Source organism: Tursiops truncatus, chromosome 8, assembly GCF_011762595.2.
Source record: "Tursiops truncatus isolate mTurTru1 chromosome 8, mTurTru1.mat.Y, whole genome shotgun sequence".
In the NCBI taxonomy this organism is placed as follows: Eukaryota; Metazoa; Chordata; class Mammalia; order Artiodactyla; family Delphinidae; genus Tursiops; species Tursiops truncatus.
In genome coordinates, this window is record NC_047041.1 from 5570560 (window position 1) to 5583461 (window position 12902).

Below are 12902 nucleotides of genomic sequence, written 5' to 3' on the forward strand. Positions count from 1 at the left end.
GTCACCTTCACTGACGTTGCAGAGCACGGTGGCGCCTATCAGATTCTCCGAGGAAGCATGGAAGAGCAGTTTTGATAAACATGACGAAAGATGCCCAAGGGGGCAGGAAGGCCAAAGTGGGCACTTCGAAGCAGCCAGGAACAATACCAGGGGCGAGGATGCCTGCTGGCACAGGGAAGAGGAGAGACCAATGGTGCAATGGCAGAAAGGATGCCCATGCAGAGCAACGAAGGCACATTTTGTCTCTGTTAAGTATTCAAGTGAAACTTGGCTCTCGGTGGTGGGGTGATGTGTGGGGCGAGAATTTCATAAGCAGTGGGAGACGCCTACTCTCAGAACACTCAGCTCCAACTTCGCCAACCAAGGGCACCTATGGATGGAGAAGGGGGTGTAGGCTGGGATGCTGGAGCAGCCTGGCTTGTGTCTTTAAAATGGTCCAGGTGATGCTGATCTCCTTCCTTTTCCTGGAGAGCCATGGGTCAGTGAAGCTTATTGAGGCAAGGCCTTGCCTACCTCTTGTAATTTGAGGAAATTTCACAACTAGATGTATCAAGCTAATATCCACCACCCTTGTTTTTTTAAGTTACGTTTATTGCAATCCTTATTGATCAACAGAGTGTTACTCAGGATAACATTTCCTTTTCTAAATCTCTTCTTTCTTTCTTTGATTTTTAAAAATATAATATTAAACACACAAAATGTATAATGTTGTGTAAATTACAAAGCACAATAAAGAAAAAGACATCTGTGAAGCCACCTAATATGCTTCTTGAAATGCAAGAACCGAGTACCCTGAGCGAGGGTCATGAGTTGAGGACCATAGCAGAAATCAGTGAATCTCACCATATCATCTTAACAACTAGATGACATCAGCTTCCTGGAAGAAATGGGCCGTTCCATGTTGTGCTGGATGGAAGAGGGAGATGCAGTTGGGGGCCTGGCACTGCCTGGGTGGGGAGTGGGCTGCGGTAACAGGCTCTGTGCTGCTTTCTGATTCCTACTAGCGTTGTCATTTGAGCTTAACGCACCTGTGCCCCAGTTTTCTTATATGCAAGGTGGGAATAATAATCATACCAACTACATAAGGTGGTTAGGAAGCGTAAAAATGAAGTGAATAGAAAAGTTTTTGGCACAGAATAAGCCCTCAATCAATGGCAGTTGTTATCGTTATGGGGTTGGGGGGGGGGTTGATAAGAAAGGTAAGGAAAGGAGGGTTGAACGAGCAGGAGTTAACCTTTCCTGCAATATGACTTTCCCTTGTCCTGGTCCTGTCCTTGGCCTCTTTCTCAGTGGCACCCGTAGCAAAAGGACCCAAATCTGAAGGGCCTCCAAGGGGAGTGTAAGCTGATAAAAAATGGGGCAAAAGGCGGTGATGTGGAACCATCACCTTGTTACTGAAATCTGCTCTCGGCAAGCTCTTCCCTCTACTTCTGGGTGGGACCAATCACAGCCTGGGAGGAATAATGTTGGGGTCAAATGAAGGGGAAATTGTGGCAGAAAGGGAAAGGCAAGTCCTGAGCCCATCTTTGCAGTGGACGAGGCCAAAACATCACTCTTGGATTTAGAAACATCACGAAGGGTGAGTTTTACAGTAAGTCCTTGGGGAGTAGTTTAAGGCAATTTGTCTATAATTTCCATCCATCCATCCATCCAACCATCCAACCATCCATCCGTCATCCATCCATACACACATACATGGCCTTTTCTAAGGCACTGTCCCTGCCTCCAAGATGCATCAGGTCTTGCAAGACCAAAGGCTGTTGGATATACTCTGTCGGATGCTTCACTGGGAAGACAGTGGGTACAAGCAAAGCGCCGTGGGGCAGGGGTGTTTGAGGAGACATCGTCTGACCTGGGCCACCAAGAGTGAGTGTGGCTCATAGGGTGTGGATTGGGGTGGCAGCGAGACAGCCAAGGATGGTATGTCAGGCAATGGGAGAACGGGAAACATTCAAAGTTCTGTTTGAAATGGTCTAGACAGGAATCCATTCACATTTGAAGGACACATTTTTTTGGTCGGAACCTAAATGGGTAAAAACTGTGCTGCTGGCCAAGCTGTCACTCCACCCAGACCCCGAAGTGACCCAGGCCGCGCTGGACGGTACCTCTGTCCATCCTGCTTGGCGGGACCTGGACAGCCTGCAAACTTGCACACTCCGGAAAGGGCGGGTTTTGCCTCACGATCCCTCATGAGGTTGCGGCAGTCAACTGATGTGAGTGGCTGGAGAAAGGAGAGCAGTGCCTGCTTTACTGCAGGGGGTCACCCAGTTGTGCCTGCCTGTCTCAAACCCTGGGGGCTCACGGCTGACACCCACCTACCTTGGAATTCCCTCCCCGAGATGAGAGAGACCTATGGTGGTAGATTTCTTTAAAAATTATCAATTAATCAATCAAACACAGAAACTGAGGGGAACGATCATCGGAAGATATATTTATATATATTTCAAAAAAAAATCTTCGAAGGAATAAAACGTACACAATTTGAATTATTCCTGAGATGGAAGAGCTCCTTCAAATAAGGGGATTCGTGCCGTAACTGGGACTAAACAAAATGCCCCAGCGAAATCCCTTTACCTGCCTCTAACGTGCAACACGGAAAGCCGTTTGCATCGTTATCCTGGAACAAATTTACACTTGTCTTAGGAAACAGGCTAAGTGTTTCCAATAATTTAGAGAGAGTGTGTTCTAGTCGCTGTGGAACCCACACATGCGGTAACAGCGCACACAGCACACCCACGGAACAAAATAACAGTTCTTTTACTCAGAGAAAGGAAGGATAATGGTTACTTAGAAAGTGTCCCAGACAAGCTGTCAAATTGAATTCAGAGAGCTGGAGTCTGACTCCAGGACAGGGCTGGCTGGCTCAGCTCCCTCGGGATTGGGGTTTCCTGCCTGCTACAGCTTACAGACAAAGATTCTTTGTTTCCAGCACTCTCTCTCTCTTTCTCTCTCTCTTTCTCGCTCTCTCAATCTCTCTCTGGTGAAAACACACACACACACACACACACACACACACACACACACACACACACACACAACATGTAGCTCTCCAAAGAGGGTCAGATTGAAAGCAGACAAAACATTAAGTCTGGAATTTCAAAGGAAAACAATTAAAAAAAAATAAAACGGAGAGAGCAAGCTACTGTCTGTTCTATAATCATAAATCTTGCCTTTGGACACAGAAACAGCACACACTCACACACACACACACACACACTCACACACTCAGCAATCATCCCTGCTTTTGCTAAAAATGGATTAGGGGTAGTTCATCATAAAGGAAAAACATATAATGACAAAGTTCTTAACAGGCTCTCCTGGGAGGCCTGAATACCCTCAAATTTTAAGTGCACATTAGCGGACACAGACAGAGCCCGTGGAGCCACATAACCTGCTCCATGAGAGATGTTATTTACTCCCTAAAAATAACAGGCGATTACCTCACAGCATTACAGGCCTTTTCCTCAGGCACACGTGTTCCAGACCAACCCGCACTGGCCATCCCGCACAGGGCAATACGCACACGGCCCAAGGCCCCGCCCAACACGCACTCACCCCCTGAGACCCTGACTCAGGCTGCTGCCTCGAGCCCACCCCCCAGGCTGGGCCCCCAACCTGCCACCCTTGTTCACTGCCACACACACAGGGCACAGGAATCCACATTCTGCACGCATCTACATTTTCTCCATCAAAGCAAAACTTCTCGGGGCATCTTTTAAATCATGGAAAAATGTGGAGATGTAGGAAAGCAGAGAGGAAAGTCTACTGCACCCCAAAGGGCCCTTTGGCTTTAACAAGCATGAACTCATGGTCAACCTGACTTCAGCTCTCCCCCCACCCATGCCCCCTCCCTGCCCTGACTATTTTGAAGCAAATCCCTGGCTCCTTTGCTGAGCTTCCTGTCACACAGGGACACTATACCCGTCTTTCGGTTTCGTCTAAACCACTAAGAGTCCCACCCAAGGCTCCCCCATCATGCTCGCGTCACATACCCAGGCCCTGGTGTTCCCAGGGGGCACACTCAGGTATACCCACGGGAGCCCACCTGGTCCCGTCCCCCAAACCCAGCCCGAGCACACGCAGCCCCCGCACAGGATAGATCCAGACATGCTGGGTCTTTGATGCCCACCTTCCCTTCATTCGATACCCATTTCCAGCACCACCGTGCTGGGTCCTTCCAGAGGCCTCCCATCTTTCACTACGACCTCTGTCATTAAATCATCAAGGACACCCCACAGGCGATGAAAATGCAGGGGAAAGTGCCGAGAGGTGGTGCTGTAGCAGCCGTAGTCAATACGCAGCACTGACTTACAGGCCCATCTGTATCTCTGACTACATCCTCTTGAGGGGAGCTGGCTGGGTACCACGTTTCCGAAGCTCAGCCTAGCGTCCCATATGTGGTAGGTTCTTAATAAATGAAGAGATGCGTGAACGGGGTGGAGGAGGGCACGAGTCCTGACTAAGGTCCTGAGAGAAGCCCTTCCCTTCCTGTGTGGTCTTGGGGGAACCCACGCCTTCCCTGGCCTCCTATCGCCTCTGTTCCATGAAAGGTTTGGAGTGGATGGTCCACTTTAACATTTAATGATTTTTCTTCCCTTCATTTCTCTTAGGGAACTTCTTGTAGGTCACATGCATTTTGATTATATATGCAGTTTCATATTATTCCTTAATCGTTCCATATGTGACTCTCCCAAATAAGATTTTAAACAACTTGGCCATCTCATCTACGGTGTTACCACGCCATCTGATATGGTGTCTTTCATAACCCTGGGCGTAGTGTCAGCATGTGGTAAACCCTCAAGAACATTCTAATGATTTTGTGATAAAATCCTAATTACCGCTGTAATCCATGGAGCAAGCATATTGTGTACTTCCTGGTGCATCAGATGCCCTGGTAAGTGATTTCTAAGCATAATAGCCCTCTTGAAGGGGCACTAAGATTGCCTTCATTCTATACGTGAGGAAACTGCGGCAGAAAAAAGTAAGTGACTTGACCAAAGTCACACAGCCTGTTTGAGTCCAGAGCCTGGGTTTTGAACCAATATGCTCTAAGGCTGAGATATGAGATAAATACCTGCCTTGGGGAAATGGAGAGCATTAATTAAAGAAGGTTTAAGATGTTTGTTAGATGCTTGATGCAAACTATTATATAGAGAATGGATAAACCACGAGGTCCTACTGTATAGCCCAGGGAACTATATTCAATATCCTGTGATGAACCATAATGGAAAAGAAGATGAAAAAGAATGTATGTATATGTATAACTGAGTCACTTTGCTGTGAAGCAGAAATGAACACAACATTGTAAATCAATTATACTTCAAAAAGATAAATTTTTTAAAAAGATGTCAGATGCTTGAATGAAATATGTTGAGATGATGAGGTGAGAAGCAGCCTGGAGGGAGGAGTGAACAGCAAGACCTACGTTGGAGTCCTGCTCTATCCTAAGACCTGGGTGACTTCAAACGGACCCTGTTATCTCTGTGCCTTGTTTCCATTATCTACAGAACGGGGATAATAATAATATCAGCCCTGCCAGCTCACGGGGATGGTGAGGGGTGCAAACGACGTAATAGATGTGCAAACGCTTGGCAGAGAGTGAAGGGCTGCAGAACCGTGGTCCCGGCTATGTGCACAGGTCCTGCCATCTGGAAATCTCCTTGCAAGAAGCAGGGCTCTCATTAGCATAATCTTCAGCACCGGTTAGGCATTTCACTCTGAAGGACATGGAAAGGTGGTTTCTCCCCCTCTCTCTCCCACACTCAGCGTTCAAGAAGACAGACTTTTTATCCATTAGCCCAGGTGACTGCAGGCCAGGGCTGTACCCCCGGCCGCAGGTGACCTGCGTGGGTTTGCATTTCACAGCGGGTCCTGAAAGGCTTCCCGGGCGGGGGCTAGAGGCTCAGCTTCCACGGGCCGGTTTATGAGTTCCAGGAGTTAATAAACAAGGAGCTCAGTATCCTCTGACTTTTGGAGACTCAGAGGTATTTAAACAGATCCAGCACAAGGAGCTAAGGAAATGAGGGTTTAGGATGCAAAGCAGCTCTGAAGCAGAGCGCTGCTGCCCGTCCAGGGGATGCGCTGGCAGGGCCCAGAGCAAGGCTGCCCAGAAACACGGTGGAGCTCTGACCTGCATCCCGGGCGGACACACTCATCCCTGGGCATGGAGGTCGGAGCTCGAGGTTTAGAGAATCCTCAGTCCGGGCCCCGGGACTCCCACGTATTGGGTTGGCCAAAAAGTTCGTTCAGTTTTAAGCAAAAATAAGACACATCTTTCATTTTCACCAAGAACTTTATTGAACAATGTATTCATTAACAGAACGAACTTTTTGGCCAACCCAATACTTGGAATGGCCATTTAACTTCTAGAACCCCAGTGCTCTCCGGATAAGATCAGGTAACCAACACCAATCCCAATGACTACTTAGATACACACGATGAGAACATATAAGAATGGGATTTCTGAGAGCTGAAGGGATGGACTCATGTAAAGCTGTTGTAATCAATATCAATACAAATTATAACCTCATCAATGACAAGGATGAAAAAGAACTAATAATCCAGTGGTCAGTTCAACCTGCTCTTCCATTAGTATAGCATGAGGTCCTGCTCTGTCTTTTCTAGGTCAGTTTGGGGCCAGGAAAGATAAAGATCAACCTCCCAGTGTGTCTCCAAGACAACCTGGGTGGCTCTGAGACGGGTCTCCCTTTCCTCTTTCTGGTTCCTGTCTGCCGTGTAGGTCAGCACTGCTCACTCTTGGCTGCAGGTTTAAGAGTAACGGGGAGAGCTTGAAACAATTCCCAACGCCCAGCTGTCACTCCTAGAGATTCTGAATCAGTTGGTTGTGTCTGGGACCTTGGCATCAGTATTTTAAAACATTTTTTATTTTTACTTCTGTTGTATTTTTTTCAGATATATATATATATATTTTTCCCTGTATTATACAGTAAATCCTTGTTGCTATTTTATACATAGTGGTGTGTATCTGTTAATCCCATACTCCTAATTTATCCCTTCCCCCACCCCTTTCCCCTTTGGTGACCATAAGTTTGTTTTCTATGTCTGAATCTGTTTCTGTTTTGTAAATAGATTCATTTGTATTACTTTTTAGATTCTACATGTAAGTGGTATCATATAATATTTGCCTTTCTTTGACTGATTTACCTCACCTAGCTTGATAATCTCTAGGTCCATCCATGTTGCTTCAAATGACATTATTTCATTCTTTTTTATGGCTGAGTAATATTCCATTGTACGTATGTACCACATCTTCTTCATCCATTCATCTGTTGATGGACCCCTGGGGTGCTTCCCTGTCTTGGCTACTATAGCTAGTGCTGCTATGAACATTGGGGTGCATGTATCTTTTCAAATTAGCATTTTTGTCTTTACTGGATATATGCCCGGGAATGGGTTGCTGGATCATATGGTAACTCTATTTTTAGTTTTTTAAGGAATCTCCATCCTGTTTTCCACAGTGGCTGCATCAATTTGCATTCCCACCAACCGTATAGGAGGGTTCCCTTTCCTCCACACCCTCTCCAGCATTTATGATTTGTAGGCTTTTTGATGACGGCCATTCAGACTGCTGTGAGGTGATGCCTCATTGTAGTTTTGATTTGTATTTCTCTAATAATTAGTGGTGTTGAGATCTTTTCATGTGCTTTTGCAGTTTTTATTGTGGTAAAACATATATCACATAGAATTTACCATTTTGACCATCTTCCAGTGTACATTTCAGTGGCATTAAATAATTCACGTTGCACAGCCATCACCATCAGTACTCTGTCATCTTTCCAAACTGAAACGCTGGGCCCATTAAACAATAACTCCCCATTCTTCCCTCCTTCCAGCCCCTGGCAACCATCATTCTACTTTTCTGGTCTCTGTGAATCTGCCCATTTAAGGTCCCTCCTATGAGTGGAGTCATACAATATTTTCCTAGGGCATCAGTAATTTTAAAAAGCTCTCCAGCTCATTCTCTGTGCAGTTAGGAATAGAGGGTAGTGCCAAGCAGGGGTTATGTATGAATTCATCTTTGGGAGGAGAGGATAGTGCAGGGATGTGGATGGAGATGTTAGTAGAAAAACTGCAGGGACAGAGAAAAATAATGGAAAAAATTTACATCTCCACCCACACGACATTTAGGCAAGGTATTGCTTTCATGAAAAGCCAGCTAGAAGGGAAAGGCTGTGTTTGTCAGGGAGACTATCTGAAGTAAGGGATTTTGAATCCTACACCCTGGGTTTGAATCCTTGTTCTGCTGTTGAATAGCTGTGTGCCCTTCAGGGAGCCATTTAATAGTCCTGAACCTCACTTTCCCTGTCTGAAAAATGGGGCTAATTCAATCTACCTCTCGGGGAAGTTGCCGGGCTTAAAAGCAGAGGCAAAGCACGTGAAAGTGTCTGAGGCATTGCAGAATCCTATACATATGACAGTGGCGGCTGCATTGAAAATGGGTAGCAGTTGCTTCCATTCTAATTTATTTTCTTAAGTGCATTAGCCTTGGTATCCGGTAGAGAGAGCATAATTGTTCTAGCTCGGTCCAATCTGTGACCATAGAATATTTAATTTCGGAAAAAGCTTAAAAACTGCTACAAATGAATTTTTAAAATCTAGCCTTACTTCTTGGGCACCAATAACCCTTAGAGAGTGCAATTGTTTTCAAGGGACAAGCTGGAAAGATGATTATGCCATTTTAAACTAAAAAGACATACTCATTTGATAAGCACATTGAAGAAGCATTCATAGAAGCATTTATCTCTTCAACTCTTTCTTTTGTGCTTGATGCCAGCACCTGTCCTTTGTGAAATAAACACGTACACTCATGCACACACACACACACACACACACACACACACACACACACAGAGCTCTGGTCCTCTTGTTGGACTCGGTTTGTTTGGGGCTGTGTATGTGCCTTATTCAAACAAGACGGAGCTAAGGTTGCATGACGTCTTCTCTTTATTTTTCCATTTAATATTTTAAGAACCCAAGATAGCTATTAGAGAAAAGCAGAAGAGAGAGGTGGGGAGGAGGGTGAAAAGCAGGGAGAGAGGAGCGTGGCTAGCTTTGTCTTGCTAATGTACTTTGTTTTGTGGACGATGGGCCGTTTAGACAGATCCAGACCACCTCAGGAGGGGGAAGGCGACAGAGCAGCAAGACAACTCAAGTGGAAAGCTTTACTGGGGACAAAAGCTGCACCTGCAAAGCGCAGACGTAACCGTTTCTGGAGGCCAGGGCCGATGCTGGGAGATAAATGCCCAGCACCACCTGACTGAGGGCTTTGCAGTGCGCACTTGCCTGGATACTGCAGTTCATTCATTTCAGAAGAGAGGCAGCTCCTGCGAAAGCCCCAAAGAGCCCAGCGTGGCATTACAAACTCACAAAAGGACCGAGGGAAGGAACAGCAGCGCAGGTAGGGGAGAGGCTGAAAGCTAGGACCCCTGGAGGAGTAATGAATCGTTTATCAGCGCAGTTCAACCCAGAAAAACTTGCTTCTTAACGAAAATCCGTATTTTACGTCCAATATCAGATATTCTCTCATAGGCTCTGCCCCCAGAGTCTCCCTGGTTAATCCTGGTGGAGTTAGCAGGTCCCAGCCTGCAGAACTGGAGGAGTTTTCAGGGATCTCCTGCCTCCCTCCCTCCCTTCTTTCCTTTCCTTCTTCCTTCTCTCCCTCCTTCCTTCCAAGACATGGATCCCTATCTGCAGACGAAACGAAGTTCAGTAAGTGAACCAGATCAGAGCAGAGGGACCCTGGACGAAAGCAGACCCTCACCTGCAGCAGCCAGGAGCTCGACAGTCAGGGGTGACTCTTACTGGTTTAGTTTGGCCCTTTTATTTGACAGGAAACTGAGGTTCAGGGCACGAAGTGATTTCCCCAAAGTAAACCGGAGGTGCTCCGACCTCAATCTAATATGCTTGACACTGTAATATATTTTATCTCTTATGGACATTTGCAACATGATGGTAAATGGGTCACCTAATAAAATGTGGCTTGGACTGTATGACGAGTCAATATGACTTCAGATTTTTTATGGCAAAAGCCAATAACTCTGACTTTGAAAGAAAACAGTAGCAGAGACTGGCCCAAGGTGGGGTAAGAGGTGAAGAAAGTCACAGAAAACCAGGAAAGTTTACAAACATATTCATTATGTTGAATTTTTCCTCCACAGAATTGTCTGGTCATCATCTGATTATAAATTGTTAAAAGGAAACAGGAAGTCTAATGTGATCGAAGGTGTGAACTTGGTCAAGACACCCAGGCTCACTGGGTCTCTGCTTCCTCCATAACCGAAAACAGTTTTGAACCAAATGTCTCTAAGATTCTTCCCTTAGAAGAGCTTTATGCTTCTCTGAAATATTATGCTGTGCTAACTCCATGCAACCAATACTGAAAACTTCTGCCTTCATTCATTCTATGCAGCAGGTGTGCCTTAAAGAAAAAGTATTGAAAGAGAGAGAGCCAAGGAAGAGAGTGCCCTTCATACTCCTACTCATCCTTCAAGGCCCCACTCAAAATGCCCCTCCTCCATGGAATTTTTCTTCTGCCTCAGGCAGAATTTTTTCACTCCCATTTTTTCTCCCTTAAACCAGGTACCATGAATCATTCACTTGTTTAAATGCCTGGAATCTAACAGTGTCTGGAGCAGGAAATCTCCACAACGTTGTTTCATGAATAAAGATGCTGAGAAATGTATTGTAATGTTTGCTAAAACCCTCACTGGCGAAAACCATTGGCTGAGACCATTTTCTTTCTCTTTCAACCAAAGCAAAGCAACTAGACCAAATCTCCAAATCACCACTTTAAAAATGAATTGATATCGCTTAAATTTCTTACCAACACCCCCCTGAAAACATGACATTGCAAGAATCCTTGAAATCTTCATTTTGTTTCCTTCAACAAAGAAATCCCCCGCCTTTTGGTTTTGAAAGTGAGCAGCATCCGTTTCCTTCCAAGAGCAACACGCTTTCGTTCATGGAGTAACAACCTCAAGTCGCATCTTTATGGAATTATCACAAGATATTTTACAACCTTGTCATGTTTTTGCAATGAGCAGCATAAGGGTGATCAGCTTAGGCTTCTAGAAAAGCTGAGTGGACAAGAGAGTTGGGACACACACCTGAGGTTCCCCCACCGCAGTCTTACCATCGTGGACTGTGCTGGGCTGGTAATGAGGACAATTCTACATGTGAGAGAACAGACTCACCTTCTTTGACATTCAGTCGTGAGGACGGGTCCGTGTGGGAGGTTGTGTTATAGGCCAACAGTGAACCTGAAAGGCGAAGCAAATGCATCAGGTCATAACCAAGACACTCTTCCGAGATCAAGACTAGGAGATGGGATGAGAAGTGAGTGGGGAGGGCAGGAGACAGGGAGAAGGATGGAAGGACAGATGACTGAGTCCTTGAGAGAAAGAAACAGTTAATGTCACCCATTTGGGGGGCCAATCACGCAGGACTGTAATAGCTTCCTGGAGTTAGGGTCTGAGGAAGGTAGGACAGAATGCTCATGGGCGGGACACACACAGCCCTCCCAGCAGCCACGTTTAAGGTTCTAGAGTTCTTGGGGTCCACACTATGTCACAGCAGGAACACAGGGCTGGGCACCATGTCCTGGTCCTTCGACCGACTTCCCGTGTGACCGTGAATGAGGGACTTTACGTGTCTGGATCTTGATTTCTTCGCCTTGAGCTACAAAAGGGGGTGGCAAACTTTTTATACAGACCAGATAGTAAATATTTTAGTCTCTGCGGGCTGAAGATGGCCTCTGTTGCACATTCCTCTTTGTTTTTGTTTTGTCTTGTCCGTGGGCCAGCGCTGGCCAGATTGGACTGCAGCTTGTATCGCCACGCCCCGGAGGAGAAGCCCGGCCACTTTCTTCCCACTGTGATGTCCTTTGGGTTTACAGGTGGGCAAGGTGCTTGGTGAAGGGGGTGCTAGGAGCTGGGAAAGGGGTGGGGCTGGCAGCGCTCCCTGGAGTAACTTTTGTCTCCCTTTATGCACAGCTAAGAGAATACAACTCAACGTGAGGCATAAGCCGCTGAATTTTCTGTCATCACAGGGTGCTGATATACAACCTTTTAGAATTAAATGTTCATGCAGAGCTACTTTTAGCAAGCACTGAAAGCAGTTCTCGTCTGGGCATTTTCTAGTAGATTTAGTCTGGGCATTTTCTTTTTTTTATTGTTGTTGCATGTAAAAAACTTCTCCCTTCTTTCCTAAAACTAGACGTGTGCCTTTGTTTCCAGCAAATCCAAGAGCTTTATTTTGGAAACGTAGGCATTTTTGTCGTCCTCCTTGAGGCTCTCCCGTGGAAACTCTGAAGCACCATCAGGTGGGCTGGGATCTGCTTTTATAAGCTTTTGACATGGGTGCTGGGAGCTAAAACACCCTTCTAAACCATCCTTTGCCTGCTCCCTGGGACCGAGTGGACGGACTCGGGTGCCAGGGCTTGGAACAGGGAATGGGCTGTCAGACACTCCTATTTTTAGTCTCAAGTCCCGGAAGGGATACGGGAGTGGAGTGGCTGCCTCACCCAGCTGTGGGCGTTTGGTTGTGTGCCTCAGAGAAGCTGTGCGCCCTTCCAGGCCAGATGACGAAGAGAGAATTTTGGAAGAGTCATCCAACTGCCTAGAACCTCTGACTTTGGGCTTGAGCAACTATTCCTTTCAGCTCTGCAACAGTTCCAGACAAAAAAAGCAGAGCGGTGGTAATGGTACTGAGAGAACTCTATGCCAAAGTGTGGCTGTGTGGAGACACCTTTAGAAAGGAGGCGGTCATGTGCTTGGAATAGCCGAGAATCAGACGCGTTTGGTTCTTCCATTCTCAAAAATATCAAGGACAAAGTGATTCCTTGCACTTCGTTTAATATAAATTTTTATGCACATGAGAGTTTA

General features: G+C 46.1%; 1 protein-coding gene across 3 annotated transcripts in view; it reads right to left on the reverse strand.

The window, feature by feature from the left end:
* FLI1 (Fli-1 proto-oncogene, ETS transcription factor) overlaps positions 1-12902 on the reverse strand; it is a 113028-nt gene that overhangs the window by 17879 nt on the left and 82247 nt on the right. For all 3 annotated transcript variants that reach the window (XM_019941642.3, XM_033861809.2, XM_073807995.1), the window contains one exon: positions 11214-11279. In XM_019941642.3, coding sequence (XP_019797201.1) covers positions 11214-11279 — 66 coding nt within the window. The remainder of the gene's footprint in view (positions 1-11213; positions 11280-12902) is intronic.